Here is a 20,779-nt window from a genome sequence, read left to right as displayed (position 1 = left end):
TAGGTAACATTGCATCGTATCATGTTCACGATCATGTTCTATTTTGATCTCCCACGTTATGAAGGTGTAGCCTTGCTGGCTTGACTGCCCCCAAAGACGTAATATTCGACAGGGAAGATGGATTGAGATGGATACACCGCCGTCGATGTTCAGCTTCTCCGCCTTTGCTAGGCTAAGCTCGATCAAGGCATTGCGAGGCGTGTTGTATGCATATATGTGGGTGTATACATAGAGTGATCGGCTAAGGCGTGTACATCGGGAGAATAGGGGGGAGGCGGGAGAGTGCTATGTTTAGATCTGATATAAGACTTGAGTTAGCCGACGTTGAGCCGTTGGAGCTGGGCTGGTGATCTCTCTGCCGTGTCTGTCGGCCAGTCTCATCTCCCTCTTTTTCTCCAGCTGGTGCTCTGCAGCTGATGTCACGGTCGAAGCACTCCGTACTGGCACTATCGCTCCTTGACGGTTTACTAGTGAAGGTTACAGGTAGTTGGTATAGACAAAGAATAACCGCTGCTGCTACTGTTTTCTCGAGGCCCTAAGGAGGTGGTATTATTTATGTCATCTTTTATTTATTCTTTTTTTGCTCGGTTCATATAGACCAAGTAACTAGAACTAGACTAAGTAACTAAGTAACTACTACACACGCTCACCCAGGTAAGTTGGAGGACGCAGAAGCACAAAGCCGCCCTCCCTGGTTTATCCAGACCCATCCAGACCCGATAAATGAAGTAGAAAAAAGCAGGCAAGGATCACAACAAGATGCAGAACGCATGAGAAAGAAAAGCAAGAAATACATGACGTGGTGGGTATCTGGAACACGGTAATAACATCAACAGTAAAGCGGACAGAGGTAGAGGTAGAGAGGTAAAGATAGGAGGTAGTAGAGGTAGGAGTAGGAGTAGGAGTAGGAGGCAGAGAGGTATAGAGGTAGAAGTAAAGGTATTATGTAGAGTGAGAAGGGTAAAAGGTGGTAAAGGGTAAACAAAGGAACATCGTCATCGTCGTCGAAGATAATATTATACATAGAATCAATCAAACGTATTAAGAGGGAGGTGGTAAGTCGGTATGGAGGAGCATAGGAGGTAAGGGTTGGCGGTGGGAGACGGTATGAAAACTACCACCCCTTAACGTGGTACTCCCACGGACCGTCGTAGTCAAAGTAGTGATTCCACGAGCTGTTCTTTGACTCCTTGTCGTCTTTGCCTTGGCCCTTGGAGTCGTTGGCGCCAGGATACTCCTGAAGTCCCGCGACATCACATGCCGTATGCCGACGCTTGAATGCCGCGGTAGCACTCGCGGCAGTGGTCTTCTGCTGACGCTCCCAGAGGAGATGGCGGCGGAGAGACTCGGTCAGTTCCGTCGCAAGCATATTTCGGCGCGTGGTTCGTGGAGAGTGAGCACGAGCTACGACACCGCCCGGGGGAATGGAGGTCATCACGATCGGCCGGGAGTGAGGTACTTCCGAGCGCTTCATCTCCAGGCCAGGTGAGCCGACGGAGCCAGAGTCGGAGCCGCTGTGGTCTTCCTCATCTTCCTCGCCGTCTGCTGGAGGGGCAAGGCCTCGGCCTCGCTGCTGCTGCTGCATTGCTGGGGTAGAGCGGGAGTTGGGGCCGGGGCCGCCGCGGAAGGTTGGAGCAAAGTTCTGCTGGGGCTGGTGCATCATCATGGTCAACAGCGAACGGCGCGAAACGAGATTTGGTCGCGAGTCGACACGCTGAAACAGCTGTTTGTCGTCAACGCTAGATCGGCCGGATTCGGTAACGGAGTCTTCCCACTCGCCGTCGGATGAGTCTCCTTCGTCTTCGTCTTCGATGGCGCTTTCGGAGATCTCAGACTCGTCGTCCTCGTCGCTGGAGGCAATTGCATCTTCGTCTGATGCACTGGTCTCGCGAATTGGTCGAATGGGGTGGCTGGTAACTGCCGCGTCTCTGATAAAGGAAGTTCTGCTCCTGCTTTGTTGGGCCGATGCCAGGTGGTTGAGGCCATCGCTGAGGGAGCTTCGGTGAGTCTTGATGGCCATTCTGTCCTCAAAGGAAGACTCCTCGTCGCCCGAAGAGCATCCGAGAGTGAAGACGCTGGGTTTTTGTTGTTTGAGGGGGGATTGTTTGGGTAACGAGTTCTTGCTCGTGCTTGCTGCGGGCGAGAGCTGGCTGTGGGAGCGGAATGAGGAAGAGATCTTGGAAGGCGAGAAGCCACGTACGACGGAGGATGCTGGTCGAGGAAGCTCAGTAGATGAGACACTGGTATCTGAAGACGGGGTACGAGCGTCACTGTCTCGGACCTGCTCCAGTGCAGTAGAGCACGAGTCGAGAGATCGGTTCTTTGCTGGAGTAGGATGCTGCTGTAGATGTGTCTGCTCCTGTGGCTGCTGTTGCTGTGGTTGCTGCTCCTGCTGCTGTGTCGATGCTGAGGTAGGAGAAGATGCCCGGGGAGTGGCGTCTAGTTCACGGTTCTCAATCTGTAGCTGTGACTTGCTCTTTGGTACACATATGGGCTCCAGTTGCTTCTTCTCTTTTATGCTGTAGACCATCTTCTCTAGTCCCAGAGAAGTGATGTGCCTCTCTCTTCCTCGTGATATGCTGAGGACAGAATCCTCGCCGACAATGGTTGGTTTTGGGTCGAGTTCTATGGTCCGGGGTGTGCAGGGACACTGGGGACTCGAGCCAGAGCTTGTCTGTGCTGTAGATCGTGACCGTTCTAGTCCTTCGTCCGAGAGGGCCGACTCCACGCTGCTGGACAGGTCGGGAATGGACTTGGACTCTCGCCTTAGCCGCTCAAGGCGAGATCCAGAGTGTGTTCTCTTCTGCTGCTGCTGGTCTTGGTTCGGCTCGAGAGAGTCCTTGTTGTCTGAGTTGGTGCGTAGCTTAGCCTGAGGAGCAACGCAGAAGGTCTCGCGGTTCCAGAGCCGCCAGCTCAGGTTCTCAAGCCGTCTGCCCTCTTCCATGAAGTCTGCACACCGTGAAAATACTATCACAACCCATTAGATTGGTTTTCCCATATCATCACCAGAGGGGGGAGGGGTCAAACACTCACCCAACCACATTCCATGGAGAGACTCTGCATTGCGAGTGTCGACCTGGTGAATCTTTGCTGGGTCGACAGTCAAGACCGGCGTACTGAGCCTTGACGGCATGATTCCTCTTCCTGTTTCTGTCGTTGTTCAATTCCCAATGTCCGTCTCTTGATGTCCTGTCTCTCTCTGTCTTTCGCTTTCTCTTCCAGACAACTTTTTCAATCCGGGGTCCGGGGTAGAATATGTGCAGTGTCCTTTTGCTCGTCCGTCTCTTTGTCTGTTTCCCTTTCTCTTCCTTCCGTTTTGCTGTTTTCCCTTGGTCCTGTGTCCTGCCCTTTGGTGTGGTGTCTCTCCTTGCGGGTGCGTATCTAGTAGCAATGCGACAACAAACGGTATGTAGCGTAGATCCCGGCCAGTTCCCTCTCCTTACCGTGACAAAGAGAAGAAGAACAGGCTATTAGTACAAGTGCTTGTCGATGTTATTAGGGGAGTGAAGGGAGAGAGGAGGGAGGCTGTCTGCCAGGTGCGAGTGCTCAGTGTGAAGAAGCGGACGTTGAAGGGGGAGAGCGAGAGAAGCGAAAAGGGACGGGGACGTTCCACTTAAAGAAGTTGATGAAAAAAGCCCAGGGCGGACCCCCGAGGGGAGACATCACACATCTCTCTTTCTTCTGGCCCTTGGGTCGGTGGAATGCGAGTCGAGGTACCTTTGCACCGGAATTTCGCTGCAAAGATACTTCTTGCTGCATCTTTTCCTCCTCTCTCTCGTTCTATTTTTCAAAGGGCGTTATTTTTAACCTTTTTCTTCCTTTTTCTCTGTGTGTTTTCTTTTTTGCGTCTTTTTGCAAACACAAACTGAAAAAATAAAGATAAAAAAGAAACCCTGCAAAAAAAAGGAAAGAAGTGGGTCATCGCCCTTTGCAAAAAAGGAAAACGAGGTACCGTGACCTGGTATTTTACTGCTGGCTGCTGACTAAGTCGCGCTTTTGCCGGCGACTTTCCGCCTGCTGTAATTTTCACGTTCTGTCTGTACGCGTATCAGTTTTAAGTGACAGTACACGATCGCCTTAGCTAAGCATCCTTATTATGTAAGAGTAACACTTCAACCTTCACCTCCTTCGTCGCTGCTCAGTCAAGTCAGTTAACTAACGAGAACGACTTGCCTCAGTCCCAAGTGTTTGCCATCGTATCCGGTGTGGAGAGTAGGCTGGCAGGTCGATGTCGAGGACGGGGATGGACGGGGACAAGGCGAGCAGCAGGGGGAAAGGAGAGGAGGGAGTGTCTCTAGCCGCGAGGGATGTGCAAAAGTCGCCTCTTCGATGCCCCCCAGGGCCAGCTACTCATGGACTAGTAGGTGACCTGCTCCCTCCCTCTCCTCCTCGCCGCGTTTCACCTTGCAGTCTTGGACCAACTAACGAACTAGTTCCTCGACGCTCTCGCTCTCCGTACGGAGTATATACCTATCCGTACATACAGCCAGCGTGTGGCGCGCGAGGGCGGCTGGGGGAGATGCTGGGGAGGAACAACCTCGAACCAAGGTCACTTGACTCTCCCATTTTCCCTCCCAAGGTCGTGTACCTGCCCGCTTTGTTGGTGACAGCTCAGCAGTCACATCGCCTTTTCTTCCTCCCCGTCTTCCCGTCAAGTGAATCAGTGCCCATGCCATGCCATACATCACGTCCGGACGGTACACGCATAGCTTTTTCTTTTGCACTCCTCCGTCTGCCTTGTCTTGAAGGAAGCACTTCCATTGGCATCTAGTGTTTGCGTCCAGTTCCCTCTCTCCCCGGTGGTTGACTTGTTTAGTTTTCTATCTCTCGCCTGACTTGCGTCGGGGCCGGGGGCCATGTAGTTAGGAAGGGGAAAGCAGGCATGTCCATCATGTACGTCCAGCTCCATGCCCCAGCCCTATCAGACAGCCAGCCTCGTTTCTCGTCCCCTCTGCAGACCGACAGAAAAGACGCCGTCTCGAAAGACGAAACTCACCGGCTGTTGGGAGGGTCCTGGTAGTTTACACCGTACATTCATTACATGCGTCTACGCCCGTACGAGCCGGCTGTCAACAAGGTAGGTAAAAGATATAACAAAAAAAATTGAGAGAAATAGAAAAAGAGCACTAGTCACGATATCGACATGATTCAAGTCACGTCCCTTAGCTTAGTGCTCAGCAATAGTCTCTTGGATATCACATTTCCTTGATTCCTTTCTCGCCCTCCTGGTTCCCCCCCTTTTTTTTGCTACTACCTCTTACTATTACGCAACTCCCAACATCAACCGAGCACTGGGTAAGCGCATCTGTTGGCTCGATGAAGGAAATGAGTGTTTTACCCATTGCCGAAGTCACCCTCTCTTAGCGCAACGGCTTGGCATACAACGGCTATCCTACCTTTGTTTGTTTGTTCGTGTGAGCGGTCCAGGTTGTTCTTGTTTGTGGGGAAGCGAAGGGGTGCAAGCGGATAGTCATCCAAGTGGCGCGGTTGGCTTTAGCCAGGCCGCTTCCCAAGACTTAGGGCGAAAGCGAGGAAGACGAGAACGAAAGAGAGGGCAGAAGGAAGACCCTAGTGTCGGGGGGAACAAGCGTCCGAAAAAGGGAGGACGAACGAACGAGCAAAAGAAGAGGGTGAGTGAGAGTGAAAGACCCAGGAGAGAAGAAAATAGAACTCGTCGTTTGTTGGTTTGGTTCGGCCGTGGTCATGTGCGGGAAGTGCGCTTTGTTTTATGAGCTTTTTCTTTTGCGCCGTCCGATCTCTCGTCTTTAGAGGCTACCGTTGATCGATGCTGATCCATAGGGCAGAAGCTCCCCGAAGGGGCCTAAGTCAGTGTCAGGTCAAGGGTCATGTCAGTCAGTCAGTCAGTCAAGTTCCCTCAACGCAGGGCCATCCTGTTTAGCTAACTAGCTGATACGGGGGGGGTGGAGGAGCTCTGGTTGACGTGTTCCAATTGCTTTGCTTTCAGTTCAGCCGCCCTTCCCTGATCGTGGAACATTACCCCGTACATTAACACAGTCCACTTCCGGTGCGATCCCTGATGTCTCTGAATCATTTATCTTATTCCGTTAGTTATGGGATGGCAAACTAGTTTATCCAACTGATCCTCGAGAGTCAAGAGGAGCCCTTCTATTGAAGTGTGATGGTGGTGATGTGACTGCTGTGATATCGACCCTTTTGAGCCGTCGCCCCGGAATAAGGAAGAAAGGGACAGCGCATTGGCTCTCGAAAGGAAACAGTACTCCGTATGCAAAAAGAGGGAAAAGAACAGCCGTCATGTAAGGAAATATGGATGGTGTATACACTGTATGAAGTATGTACGGAGTATATCCTCGTCTTCCCCTAGAGCATGGCATGGCATGACATGACATGACCACCAGGACATAAATATAGCAAAAGCTGCCCAAAGCAGAGCGGCGGCTGCTTCACCCAAGGTGGCTACTTGTATAAGCCTCATTTCTCACCGCCAGATGCAAGCTCGTCTGCTTCTTCCATGCGATCTGATCTTCACCTGCTGGCCACTGGAGCATACCCGTGCGAGGTCCTTTTGTTTTTTATTTATATCTTAAAAATAAATAAAATAAAAAAATAAAAACCCCAGCCAGTCTGTTCCATGCTGCTCCCATCAAATCCACGTCTTTGTCCTTGTGACTCTGCACGTCTAACAGTTTCGCCCGGAGATGTCTGTAACTGGCTGACGAGGGGTACATTTTCCCTGACGTCTGCCTCTTTTCCTCTCTTCACCGAACGGCGTCGTTTGTCAGGCTGCCTGTCTCTTATTTTTTTTTTTACCTCTCATTTATTTATTTGCACTCTTCATCCCCCGGTTTCTGCTGACCTCTGCGCTGGCGACTCTGTAATCCTATCGCCCTCCCCCTTCACCTTCAGTCACCCAGCACGAGCTCCTACTTAGGCGCCGGGGTGGCTGGACATTTTTTTAAGGCTTGTAAGGCGGTCCGTACCTACATCGTTCACCCGTCAGGTTTTCCATACTTTCGTCCCCGTCTCATGGCTTGTTCCCAGATACCTCACCATGGCAGAGAGAACGCTGATGGGATGGTGTGCGTGGTGGGGGAGGGCATCCTTTCATTCGGTTCTTGGGACGATCTGACAGCGCAGCAGCACACGCACTGCGCAAGGCCCTGCGCGAATAGCCACCAGGCTATGATGCTGTGTTTTGCTGTGCTCCAATATAATATATCACCGTTATGCATATGTAGACCGTCAGGTGAGGTGAAGATGTTGGGGCTGGCTGGTGGTGACAAGCTTATGTAAGGTGATCCCTTATGTAAGGGCGTTAAGCAATTGATGACTAATGTTATGTGACGTTATTCATTACATCGATACAGACATGAATACAGCCGAGGTATCTATCGTTAGCGCTTGTCTCTGTACTCGTTACGTACGCGGCGTAGCTTCTGTGCGGCTTCTGGAAGGCCGGGAAGAGTAGGAAGAGATAACACACAAAAGATGGAGACGACAAGGGAGATGGAGACGACGACGGGGGTCGAGACAAGGCCAGCTTGCCATCACCGTCGCATTCCTCACACTGCCAACTGCAACTCCATTCGGAGATTGTCGAATAGTAAGTTATACTTGGAACTGCCTAATAGCTATTGTTTGATTATGAAATGAGGCATATTCTAGTAAGACGGCTACGGAGTACTGGAGATAATAATGACAGGGAGGTGTCCACCCCCCAGGCCAAGGCATCGGGCAGACGACCCAGCTTGAGAAGGAGGGAGAGGAAGAGACACGGCCCAGGATTTGCTGCCATGTGGAGGAGGTAGAGTGTAAAAAAAGTCAATGGTTGGCTCGCTCCAAATATCGAACACGGCGGCCATCACACCCTCACGGGATCGGTCGACCTCCAGGCGGTCAGTTAGTTATCGTGGTAGCCCGAGGCTGGATGTGAAAATGGGCTGGCTCGACACCTGTTAGCCATCGTCATCATTTGTCGTCTATGTCCGCATGCAGTTTAGATAAAATTGCATGGGCGGTAGGTAGGATGGATGGGTGCGAAAAACAAGCCCAAGCAAGTATGCAAGAATGGAGTGACGAAACGACTGATTAATCAGGGACAAGATGCTCATGTGCCCGCTCATTCACCCTTCGCCCCCTGTGTAACTTGTCTGTCTGAGGTTGACCCAAGAAATGACATCCTTCGCCTGCCTTACGCCAGAGCTAGTGCTGGCTAGGGCTTGCTCAAGCAGTGTTTGTTTATAGATGCGGAGGGAAGCGAAAGAGAGTAGGCGCAAGGGAAGCTGAGCTGTGGATGTAGCATCGCCTCCCATCACCCTCACTCTGAACCTACTCGAGCCCTGTCATACCCAGGACGAGCTGTGGATTCGAGCGTTAAAACAATAACCTTGAGACTTATTTTCAGAGAGATTGTCGTCGAGTAAGTAGATCAGCCTCTTGGTATTGGGCCAAATTTCTTGAATTCTCTTCCCTCTCTTGGTTATCGCGTCGCTGCCCTTGCTCGAAGAACGTAATATAGATGTCATAATATATCCATACTGGTTTGTCCCGTCCGTATAGCTAATCCAGTCAGCGATCAAGGAATACCAAGCTTGTCGATATATTAGTTAGATATCCACGTGAGGAGTTGAGATTTCCATCTCGTCCTCCTGTTCCGCGCCCTTACATGGCAGGTATCCGTCTTCAGCCTTCATGTCAGCCACCCCAGTTGAACTAAAACAACCAACCAGCGGCCCAACCAGTTAAGTAAGTAAGTTATGCTTAGCTATGGCGGGGCTGGCTTAATGTAAGTCTTCATGCAAAGAAGCAACAAGGGTTGTGTTTATCTTTTTTCCCTTGCCCCTCGATCGGAACCATTCTCCTTCACATCCTCAACAACCAAGGTAACGAAAAAGGAGGCAGCCAGGAGACGGTCACGAGTCGTAGAAGGGTGAACGAATGTCCGGTACATGGGCATCCTCCTCCTTCGCCTCAGGTAGCCACCTCGGCGTTACCGGCAAGTAGTTAGCTGTCAATTTTAAAAGAGCCGGGGAAGGTGAGCTTGCTTGTGCCTTGATGACGATAGTTTATCCTGTGACTCGCAGGTTTGTTATGCTGCCGGCTGCCGGGTTATGGTTAGTTGGATGCCTGCGTCTCTTCTGCACGGAGTATATCCATCTTCCCGAGACGAACTTCGGCAGCCTCCGAACCGAGACAAAAAGAGCCCCGAGTAAAAATGTATGTGCAGAGTCAAGGGGCAGCATCACGCTCGCAGTCGCAGATACGGAGGGAGGTTTTCGCCCTCGCCGGTCTCTCTGGTTCTCCTCCGCTTGCACCGCGACCTTCTCTTCCATCTTTCGGTTCCGGGCATCGGGATGTTAGTCTGGAGTTATCGCGGACACGTGATAGTTAGTTACCGAGTTACCCGTCCTTCCCTAAGAAACTTCTACTTCCCCATATTCTTCTTGTTTCTCCTTTTCTTAATTCGTGCACAGAGTAATTCTTCCTAGTTAGTTTTTGCCTTCTTAAGCGCTCATATGTTTGAGGCGAAATTCTCGCCGAGGTTGCTCAGCGTCCTTTCATCAACTCCGCGCTTTTCATGCAACTCTGTTACTTTGGCGTCTCCGTGGTGTGTCTAGACACGAGTAGGATAGTACACTGCCTTTACATCTGGCATCGGGTGTGTTAGGGAAACGATATCGGGAGAGGGCCCAGGAATTTGCAATTGAGAGCAAGTTCTAGTTAACTCTTGTCTAGCTCAACTCACTAACTGCTCCGTAATCTGGTTGACTAGCTGGTTAGTTGGGTAACGTTTGAAAGGTATCAAGTTGTATGCTGAAATCGCAATACAAGAACCCCAAGATACATACGATTCTCTTACCAGATCAGACTAGTCGAACTGGCAGTTGGATTAAGGTCAAGTCGTGTGCTCTATCCAAGGAACACCCGTCGCTGGTTGCTATGCTGCTTGCTTGACCCTGCGCCAACCGCGCGACAATATGATATGTTCTGTTACGGCTTTCTCCTCTTCCCCCCAATCGAATCCTAAGTCATGATGCCCAAGCCCAAGCCATTGGATCAACGGTTCACTCTCACGTGTATGCTGGGGGTGTGAGTTCATGTTTGTTTGGCTTACTTCGCATGATGCGTGTGTATCATTTGTTGGCTCTCTTTTCAGCATACCTAGAGGAGTGATGGATGTTTGTTTATCTCTCGTTTAGTTTCATCAGCTCTGGCTCTCTTTGCTTTTCATCCATCACATTCATGGTCCTGACGGGTGTTCTGTGAGCCCTGTTCGCCTTGGATCAGGGCTAACTGGGCGAATTGCAAGTCGAGGATCGTGAGGATGGCCACTCCAGCGCGGTTAGTTGGCTTTTGTTTTCTTTTTAAGCTATTTCCGTGCATCTGGGCTTTAATCTTATTCGGATCTGAGGATAATGTGACCCGCGCCAGAGGGCTGGGTGCTGGGATATCTATACCTTGTCAGTCTCACGCCGGAAAGAGAAGAACAGGAGGCAAGAAGAAGAAATCATACTTGCACACTGCGCAGTCTCCGGCTTGCGATTTGTCCGGGATTCGTTGCTTCAATCAGACGAAAAAGAAAGAGGGACAGGGTAAGAATAAGGAAAGAGGAAGCACCCCCAAGGCATAGAAGGAAAAAAGGAATGGTGGATAACGTTTATTCACGATGATGCCCTTCCTTTTTTCCTTTATGATAGGTGTGTAGTTGTCGATGTAAAAAGGATACTCCGTACTATACAGACACATTCTATTCTCGGTGTACCAATGGTGTTGCTATGCAAAGCCCTGGTTTCATTTTGTTTTGTTCTTTGGCTGACGTCTCGTCGGCCGGGACCAGAGCTCGGTTGGCTTTGAGAGTCGGCCTTGGGGAATCGTAACTAACTGGCCTCCCGCATCCGGTCCCACAGAGATGGGCCAACGGTCCTCGCTCAGCGCGCTTGAGCCATGAAGATAAGCTCCTCCTGGCTATGGAGAGTAAAAGAGAGGTGGACGGTGTGACGAAGTTCCAATATCTGGCTCTCATACGCCGTACTCCGTACCTCCTGTTCCATCGATAAGAGCTGCGATTGCTTTGACTGTTGTTATTTTACACTCCTGCGAAGAGAACATCGAGGCACGATCTAGTAGCCTGAACCAAGTTTGCCACGTTACACCAGAGGGCTGAACATCGCGGTTTGGTTTCAAGGCACCGAACCCGCATCATTGATTTTCCTCCTCTAGATCTCCGAATTGGGGGTTAGCTTTTTCCAGGCCACCTGCTCACGCTTGGTACCTTGTTCCTCGCCTGTACCTTGCCTTCCTGACTACACACATGATACACCACACGTTGCATACAGTCAGCTGTTCTCCCTGGTACCTGGAACTTGACAGATACTTGTTTCTGCTCCCTTTCAGGGCCAGAGCAAGCCTGGGCTGGGGTAGAACCAGGATGGAAACTCTCCAAATAAAGAGAGAGATTGATTCGCATCAAAGACGCTACATAACCCAATTGTTATTTCAAAGGGTGATCTCTTATGCTTGTTTCACCAGACGATGGTGTCCAAATGATCTACTCCGCATCCCGATCTGACCTGGGACAGCTCGATTTTTCCCCATCTTCCCCAGCTCGCTCTACTAATACTCCATAGCGCAAGCATGTAAGGGGCCGCTGTGCCAGCGTTGTCTGTATTGTCTGTCTTGTGCTCCCCGGCGGAGTAATAATAATTTCACTTCTTGTGAAATAACAAAAGAAAAGAAAAAGTAAGAAAAACCAATAGCCAGGTGGATGGGATGCAGCTATTCTCGGTAGAGCTGAGGGTTTCAAGGCATTGATTCATATAATAGCTTGCTTCCCATCATGTGGCCGCTTTATTGTCATCTTCTCTTTTTTCCATCTTCTCTCTTCTTCATTCTTTGCCTGCGTACGGAGTACTTTCATATTCGTCGTCCTCGTCTTCTCTTTTTCAAGCCTGAAAGAGAGACCATTTCACAAATAATCGATGCGAAAACAAGGATCATGACTCTAGGGAAAGCCAATCTAGACTCCAAAGGGGTCAGTGCATAGACATCTTCAGCCCGCTCTCTTGTGTTTGTGCTGGGGTGCTGTTGGCTTGCTTTGTGTGTATTATGTCGTGTCGGTGGTCATTGTCTGGCCATATTCCTGTGTTATGTGTTCTGTGGATGTTGGCTAGCTGGTAAAGGCGATGTATCTCATCCCAATCCCAGCGTACGCATACTGGGCTGCTATTTGACTAGCTGCTTCGATGAACTGGTTGCGATCGCGACTGCGGCTCCCAGGTCATTGTTCGACTTACTAGAAGCGGATAGTCGACTAGGACTCACTGTCTTAATCCAGTATTTCGTATTGTTCGCTGTTAGCATTGTCTACAACAAATTGATGCACTCACCCTCCCTTCTCACGTTCCTCATGATGCTCTAGCAAGCTACGGGACGTGTTCGTCTTCGCTGGTTCTTCCGTGAACGTTCTTTTCCTCTTCGAAGTTGTTTCGCGCTAAAAAGGAGATCGGCAAAGCATTCATCACGTGATTAGCTTGTCATTATAATTTCTTGGCAAATGGTTACGTCAGCAGTACGAAACGACACCAACCTCAGGGATCTTCGGTATACGAAGAGGTCAACTTTGCAGATGGCTGTACATCAGTTTACTCCCGATACTGACTGCTGTGGTAAATGTACCGAATCTTTGTACGTTGCTGTGTATCCCCAAGCAAGAATGATACCACACAAGTACTCCATTTTCCGTCCTGGATCACACACTTTCTTGATCAAAAATGGTTCCTTTTCTCTTGACCAACGATATCCAGGATATATCAACTGATTCACGTCTTGTTGGCAGTTGATCTTTTAATAGAGGTCCAGAACCTCATGGAGGGCACATCAAGGCATATTTCACGTCACAAGTCTGTGTGCAAGTAAAGAATTAGAGCTAGACCAAAGCCCATATGCTTGCTCCTCTTTCTCTGCGCTGCTGTCCCTCCCAACTCGCTTGAGCCTGCTCGCACACTAAGCGCGGTGACCGGATAAGGAGAGATGTCATCATGTTTAATTTACTTGCTTCTGTGGCGGAGGCAGATGACATGCTTCAGCCTCGAACGGTGTCCGCAGAATGCCAGACCGCTCAGCTTCCTCCCATGAATCGATAAACCTTCGGGTTCGGCCTCATGAGCCAGCCACGAACTCCAAATTGCTTCCCGTAACAGATAAATTGAGGAATTTCTGTGCCACAGATCTTTAATTCCATGAACAACTGACTAGAGACCGGATGGGAAAGGAAAAAGAAAGGGATTCTCTTTTCAAACCGTTTTGCTCCCAAATCTAAAACAGATCATTGAAGCTTATAGTATCTTGCGTTTTCTCCTGTCACCTTCACTGACGGGTGACCCTTAGTGCCGGTATACATTCGCCGTGGGGAGACAGACGAAAATGCTTGCAATATCTTAGATGCCTCTCCCCGTCTTCCTGAGGAGAAATGTGCTCATGTGCATACCCAACCTCTCTCGTGCGACCCAAGCAAGAATGAAGGAGATGTCAAAGGGCTAGGCAAAAGCTCATATTTGCTGCACAGAGGCACGGTCAAGCATGGAGAGGGTGTTGATGTTCTTGATATCCATCTCTCCGTATCCGCTTTGACGAATGTGCTGACCACCCTCCATTATCTATATAGCCCTTGATTCGTGCCATGTTTGGGATTTTGGCTCTCAGATGGCCTTGTCCTTCACCTGTTTGGCTGATTTTTTACGTTTCTCCCACTCAGGCTGTGCTATGTTCGTATATATTGTACAACAATATATACTCCTTTCCCAAATCTTTCTCCTATTCCCGCCAATAGTAAATAGTTTTTAGAATAATAGTTTTTGGTGTGGTGCTTGTGCCTCTGCAGATTCGTCGATCGATTTCCCTTTCTCAGCCGTTTTTGTTTTTGTTGATTTTGTTTTGTTTTTATGACTTGCAGGTTTATGCAGGGTTTCCTTATTTTAATATGTCTTTCTACTCCTCCTCTTCCTAGAGGGGTGTCCTTAATTTTTCTCACAGAGGCCATCTTGTCCAAGGAATTATGCAGTGGCGCGATGGACTATGGATCCATTAACCTATTTGATCATTCGATTGCTTAAAATGGCTATATCTGCCTATATTATAGATGTTCTCAAAGCTGGCCGTCTCTCTGGTCAATTTCTCAAGACATGACACCTGTCCCAAGATCAAACCTTTTGCTGCGCTGCAGGAATATTCACTCGCCACTCCCACTCCTGCACCTCCCAATCCCCCACAGGCGCTTGGATCTAGACCAGCCAGCCAGAATGCCATGGAGAATTAGAAATCTTTTGCTTCTCCCCCTCTTCATGCTCCTGTCACACGCCATCATGGTAGCTATCACCAATAACCAGTACCGAAGGACTGGACGATGCATGCCTTTCTTCTCGTTCTTCGGCTCCATAATCAGGGCTACATGGCGTGCATGAGCGATACCAGTTCATGGAATTCATATGTGCAGTTCTCCCTGATGTCTCTCTGAGCCCCTGATGTATAAGTTTCCGTGCATTTCGACCAGCCATGGAAGTACTTAGTTCTTACACAAGATATATCCCTCGAGCTGCTCACGGTATATCCCGGTGCAACTTCTCTCAATAATCCGGCTAAGTACCTGCTAGCGGGCACTTGAGAATTCTGGGCTTTTGCCCTGGTTGTGTTGCATAATACTGTATGAACACAACGTATGCACGCAACCGGCATGCTATATCCATTGTGAATGTGTATGGAAGATTCCTGTACAAAATCATTTCATTTTAATCATCTCTAGATAGGTATTGCCCTAAGTACTCCGCAATTCCGGAATGCGGGAAGCCCTGCGCCTCCTAGAGCTTTTCAAAACAGATATCATTGCTCCATCCGGATCGCAAACGCCACATCAATGGCTGCAAGTCAAGGCCCAAAATCCTGAAACCCATACAGAAGTAGAAATAAGCAACGATGGATGACCTCGGTTTCGACAAGAGGTCACCTGTACGGCCGATTTTTTGGCTGTTGAGTTTTATATTATTGATAAAAAAAAACACCCCAAGTTACCCTGTCCGCTTCCTACGAAGCAGGGTAGCTACTTGGGTACGCTTCTGGGGGTATGATATTTTTCCCAGCCCGTTTTGAAATATGTTTTACAGCATATGATAACAATTACCCTCTTTGAAAATAAAAAAATGCATGCTACATTAATGTAGGATGCTGGTTGAAGAGCTTTACCTTGTTCCCATATTTCGACACCAGAGACAACCACTGGAACTGCACGCAAGGAGTACGAAGGAGGAGGTGAATAATTGCATTGCAGTGCTCAGGTGATTCAGATATGGCAGATATCGTTTGTTCGTTGGGTCGTTTTATGTCGGTGGCGCCGCTCATTTCACACTTTTCTTCTGCATCTTACTGGCTGCAAGGAGAAGTAGCTGGTCCCCCGTTAAATATGGCCCTAATCGTCTGTTCCACGTGATGGAGTCGAGCGAGGAATTTTCGCGCATGCTGCGTTATGTGTTGACAGAGTACATGCAGCGAAAGAGCAAAAAGTAATAAGGGGTGACTGATATTTCATTGTGGAGGCTGGCGGAGCTTTGAGGGCACCACGAGATGTGGTTTTCCTTCAAGGGAGTATGCTTTTAGTAATCGCCTTGTATCGACGGACCGGATACACGACCCTGTTTCTTTTTTATTTTGTGTCAATTGCTTTTTTTTTTCTTGTCTTCTTCATTTTGGTCAATTCGCAATGGGGCAACTGGTGCTCGCATTTGCATAGTGTGATGCACTATGGGGATGGGATATATCTGCAGGCTGGCAAAACCACGAAAATCCACGACTCCTCGACTTTTCCAAGGTCCATAGCGTTAACCTTATGGTTATCACAGCTTCTCGACGTTCATTCCTTGCTGCTAGGACTTGTCGAATGAGGTGGTGGATTATGATATGTCAGTTCCGGGGAAGCTGGCATACGTACCCGCCCTTCGTCTTCAAGGGGGACGACTATGGCCATTTTTGAGCCTCTCGTATTCTTCCCATCTCATTGTGTCATGTGTGCGAGTGCCCGTGGAAGAAGAGTCTTGCAGGGCGATAAATCGGCAGCGGGCTGGCTTAGGGGGAGGCCTATCATCTAAGGATAACAATTGTGGTATTTCGCCAACGGCGTGCACACAGGCCCGATGCCCCTGACGCTTGATGTCCAATCGTTTGGTGGTAATCAATACAGTCTTGCGCCCATTGTTTCGCACCGGGATTTGACAGATAGCCCTCTGCGTCATTCTCCCAGGCTGACTGGCTCGTTTCCGTTCTTCTCGGTGTGGATATTTTGGCGGTGGAAGCGCCATCGTACGCGGCCCGCCCCTAGGCTACACACTCTGGTGGGTTTGGCTCTGTAATAACAACTAACTGGTTAAGAAAACATCATAACGAGAGGAAGCAGAAAAGCCATCATCGGCCAAAAAACGAGCCTTTTGAAAATGAAGTCCTACCCGGCCATCATCACCGCCGGCACTCATCCCCAACCGTGACCACGAAAGACGGGATGGGCTCAGGGGAGGAGCTTGTGTTATAGTTTCCTAGTGCGCGCCCAAGCGCCGGGACGCTGGCTCTTCCCCGGCAATTTATATAGTTATTTCTTACACGGGTCAGCCAGAGGCCCGTCATCATGTCGATGTACAGAGTAACTACAGCGGATGGAGAGTAAATGACCTTCAGTTTGTCTACTATGACTTGTTTGGCTGGCTACCTGTGGCTCATGGATAACGAACCGTGGTTAACGAGTTAACTACCTAGTTGGATGACATCATAACTACCTAGTTAAGGCAACGACACCGATATAAAAAGGACGTTTCCACACAAAAAAGAGCGATAAAAAAGCAGATTAGCAGCCACAGTTACGGCGGGACATATTGGCGGGATATATCTCGTTTCTTCTCTGCTTGCTGGTCTGAAGTGAGGTGGCAGAGAGCGAGACCTTTAGCCAGGTGAGAGGGTCCTGAGACACGCTGCTGGCGATTCTTCGCTGTTGACACTGATGCTGTCAACTATTAGATGCAAGATTCAGAGATAGCCGTAACAAAGTGGTTTCGACCTAACAGTCTCTGAATCTCTCGTCAAAGTTACCTATTGATTGACCCAGGAGGCCTCCCATATGGTAAGCCGTGACCGATTTCAAGAGGATGAAGCTATCTTACTGAGACCTTTTGTGATAGGTTCAAATATAGGAGATGATGAGAGAATCAAGCACTGGCGGAGGTGGCAAGGGGCCAAGGATGATGAGGTCTGGAACCTACTTCAGTAGCCGAGCACCATCTCCCTCGACTTGGGGGGCGTGGATATGCGAAAGCTGCAAGAGGCCAGCTGCTGAGGTCTTCAACTCACCACCTCCTCGATACCAACCGGCGGTGGGATCACAATGAGAACAGTGGAGAGATGGCGAACCTGCTGAATAGAAGGATGGCAGGTGAGCATGCTGTCGATGGCAGGCTGAAGGTAAGTGCTTCCGCCTGAAAACTAAAGTACTGACTCCGCTTCGGCTATCAAATCATAGTTTACGGCTGCATGTTGGACTTTTAAAAACAGTGGGTATGCATATGGTTTTTTCCCTACCGTGAAAGAGGTATCGCTACCATAGGCTACTCTTATTGCACCATTCTCGCCTTCACTCTTCAATCTAACTTACACTGACAGAGGTAGGTGACGGGCAGCCACTCGCAAGCTGAGGGGCTCCTTCAGACAAAGCCGCTGTTAATTCTCCGAATCTAAACATGGCCCAATCAATGAATGATGGGGTTCGGAGCATATATATTTATATACATATCTATGTATGGGCTGGGTTCCCGATACCGTTTGCCCCGTACCCCATTCCCGACGGAGGCTTCTTTTACACTTGGGCCATCAACCATCCTTTAATACAGAAAGGCAAAAACAATAGACACAAGACTATGCATCCAGCTCGCATATACGATAGCCAGATCAGAAAAATATCCAGAATATAAAGTTGTTCATTTTTGCACTTGTTTTTTGCCTTGTGTTTTGAAATCAAACACAGTAGTTACGGAGTATTGGGTTACTTCACCATCCCATGTACTATGTATATGCACTAACTACGGTGGACTGCACTATTCTAGCACTATTGATTTCTGCCCGTCCAGCACATGTTTTCGCGCGTGGGCGACTGTAAAGGGCGTTTTGGCTTCGGGTTGATCGACACCTCGCCCTGACTCTCGGGGTTCAGATCGAGATAGACGGATCTCTGACGGTGATCCCCAAGAAACCCGAGCCTCTCTAGCGCTGTGGGTGAGCCACACAGAGAGGACGATGGACGCCTTCGACCTTTCCGAGGGCCCTTTGCCTTGGTAACTCCTGGTGTAAATCGAAGCTGAAGGTTGAAGACTTCCGTTTCTTTTTGCTTCGATATCGAGTCTAGATGAGACGGGACACGCTGCTCTCTTTGAAGGAGGACTTCTCCATTCGCTGTCCACTTGACCATTCGCACCATGGCCCTTCACCTCCGATCAGTCGGTGAGTATATTGACGGTGCATTGGTTGACGGGTTAGCTGGTTACAGAGAGTTGGCTGGAAGACGGGTGTCTTCGTCGTTTTCTGTCTCTGTGTCTGTGGTCAGGGGCATGCATAACTACCTATTAACTACCTAGCAGCTAAAACCAGGTCCAACAACCCCCTAACTATCATGTCACTTTTCGTTGTTCTGCCGGACCTGTCGCCCAACGCAAAGCGTTTTGTAACAATCCCACGGCTCGTCAGCGTCAGACCTTAGCCTGGCATGTGAGGTCAAGCCGTAGCCACTATGGAGCATAAACATGGCACTAATCCTTTTGGTGGTGGCGGACAGTTCCTTGTCTCCCGTCTCGTCCTGCCCTCTAGCTATCTCAGCCGTAGACCTTGTAGGCTCTACCTGCAAGACGGGTAACTATCCCGTTCCCCAGATCCCTCTGCCTCTATAGCCTGCCCCATTTGCTCCATCTGCCCCATAGTTGAGTGCAGTTTCTGCCTCGATACCCAGATCGTTGCAGAAATACCTTTTCCTCCTCTTGTCTCGTCAAATCGATGGCTGCAAGAGAGGCTCCGGGGTCAATGCGTAAGTAGATATATGACTTGTCTTGCATCATCAAGCTGGGATTGCAAAAGAGACAACCTTTCTTTTTTCCCTGTTTCTCAGCATCTGCCAGCATGAAGGGTGTCAGTAGTCTGGTTGGCATGATGTTCCCTCCCTCGGAGTTGTGTGGTGTTGTTACAGGGGGATGTGAATGTATATCGTCCACACATCATAGCTGGAAGAGATACAACATATTACCAATTTTCACCTTTTTTTTTAAAAAAAAACTTGCATGCATGGGTGTTCTGCAGGGCATATCTGAATAATAGCTCTCATAGCCATGTATATGCAGTCGTCTATCTTGATAGTCTGGCGGTCAGCTTATTTGCAAGCTGGATCCTGGCTTCAAAACGCACACTGAAATGCCATTTGATGCCTTATCCGTGCACATACGTTTTATTTTTTCTTCATACTCCGTACTTCTGTAGATTTCATACTATAATAGAACCATGAAATGACTATCCTATCGCCAACATTAAGCGATGTAATTCTGATATGTTTCGAAAGAACCCCTGGGCATTTTCACCCTATTGCGGTCTCGAGAGCTTCATGACTGTCCACCCAACGATAAATGTATAATCGCTGCATAATATCGCTGGTGGCTGCCCCCACATGAAAATTACCTATCCCTAGGATGGTTATCGCCATCAGAGGCCTTAGATATATGTTATGTTAGCTAAAATGGAGTACAGGCATCTGGGGATGGCCAGCAGTAACACTCGAGACCTAAGGTTATTCAAAGGATCTAAGAACCATGAATGACTAACCTCGAAGGCACGGGTGTAGAGATTGGCAAGTTGGCTTCATTTCGGTTTGGGTATATCTGGCACTGGAATGTCCGTCCTTCCCCTGGAAATAAACAGAGTAGCGAGACGAGCGTAATTCACTCCTGGCGGCCCTTCATCTTCGTACAGGTATGATAGTTTATTTGCATGGTAGTTGCAGCCTGGACATTACCCAAGGAGTTAGTCCAGGGAGTCTGTCATGGCCGTAGATGGTTTGTGGTAGGAGAGGCGAGTTCATTGGGTTCAGTTGCAGGAGCTCCGAGTATTGGTAGGACTTCTCGATATGTTGAAAGTTAGACCTGTTGATAACATGCCGAGCTGCTTATTTCTCGTAAAGGAGTGCTTGTAAAAAGGTATCATGCCTCGTAGTGGTAAAAAAAGCATCACTGCTAGACACCAGACCAAGACGAAGTCTAGTTCAACTTCTGAACCCGGTGCGATGGTAGAAGTCAGCTTAGCCACCTTGGATATATACGAGTCAGGCTACATTCTCGGGGTGTACGGAGTATGTACTCGTTGCGATGGCGGGCGCTTCCTGGGGCGAGAACAGCTACATAAAGTGAAAGCAGGAGAAAGCGAGTGTAAATAAGCCAGACACTTGAAACACGGAGTTTGTTAATTTTTAATTTTCGTATCGGGATTATTTAGCGGTCAAGGGTCCTCCTTGCCTGGGCCGACCACAGAAAGTGTGAGACGGCATCAGCTGGTATGAACGATTTTGACTCTCATATAGAAAATATGTGTTCCGGTCTGCCTTGCATAAACCTCGACGAGAGTGTGGGGGAGAAATATGATCAAGTTTGCTTCATTTCACTTTTGTCTATTCACTCATAGATTTATTATGGTATCACATACTGGAATCCTGCAGGGTGCAGATGAGCCGATATGTGAATATCAC

General features: G+C 49.1%; 5 protein-coding genes across 5 annotated transcripts; 1 reads left to right on the top strand and 4 right to left on the bottom strand.

Moving 5' to 3' along the window:
• Window positions 1-1,114: 1,114 nt before the first annotated feature.
• Window positions 1,115-3,133, bottom strand: MGYG_01457 (hypothetical protein; the record flags this gene model as incomplete). Its single annotated transcript, XM_003177332.1, has 2 exons — window positions 1,115-2,967; window positions 3,034-3,133. 2 exons carry the CDS (start codon window positions 3,131-3,133, stop codon window positions 1,115-1,117), a joined length of 1,953 nt encoding a protein of 650 aa, XP_003177380.1.
• A 4,334-nt stretch (window positions 3,134-7,467) lies between these two features.
• Window positions 7,468-7,787, top strand: MGYG_01456 (hypothetical protein; the record flags this gene model as incomplete). Its single annotated transcript, XM_003177331.1, has 2 exons — window positions 7,468-7,582; window positions 7,645-7,787. 2 exons carry the CDS (start codon window positions 7,468-7,470, stop codon window positions 7,785-7,787), a joined length of 258 nt encoding a protein of 85 aa, XP_003177379.1.
• An 8,181-nt stretch (window positions 7,788-15,968) lies between these two features.
• MGYG_01455 (hypothetical protein) lies at window positions 15,969-16,322 on the bottom strand (the record flags this gene model as incomplete). Its single annotated transcript, XM_003177330.1, has 1 exon — window positions 15,969-16,322. One exon carries the CDS (start codon window positions 16,320-16,322, stop codon window positions 15,969-15,971), a length of 354 nt encoding a protein of 117 aa, XP_003177378.1.
• Window positions 16,323-16,871: 549 nt separating this feature from the next.
• On the bottom strand, window positions 16,872-17,746 carry MGYG_08932 (hypothetical protein; the record flags this gene model as incomplete). Its single annotated transcript, XM_003177329.1, has 3 exons — window positions 16,872-17,021; window positions 17,359-17,490; window positions 17,660-17,746. The coding sequence occupies 3 exons, from the start codon at window positions 17,744-17,746 to the stop codon at window positions 16,872-16,874; spliced, it is 369 nt and encodes a 122-aa protein (XP_003177377.1).
• Window positions 17,747-18,109: 363 nt separating this feature from the next.
• Window positions 18,110-18,469, bottom strand: MGYG_01454 (hypothetical protein; the record flags this gene model as incomplete). The annotated part of the gene is made up of 1 exon (XM_003177328.1): window positions 18,110-18,469. One exon carries the CDS (start codon window positions 18,467-18,469, stop codon window positions 18,110-18,112), a length of 360 nt encoding a protein of 119 aa, XP_003177376.1.
• Window positions 18,470-20,779: the final 2,310 nt, after the last annotated feature.

Source organism: Nannizzia gypsea, genomic scaffold (assembly GCF_000150975.2).
Source record: "Nannizzia gypsea CBS 118893 supercont1.1 genomic scaffold, whole genome shotgun sequence".
NCBI classification, from domain to species: Eukaryota; Fungi; Ascomycota; class Eurotiomycetes; order Onygenales; family Arthrodermataceae; genus Nannizzia; species Nannizzia gypsea.
Note: the sequence above shows the minus strand (reverse complement) of the source record. Positions and strands in the feature narration are given on the sequence as shown.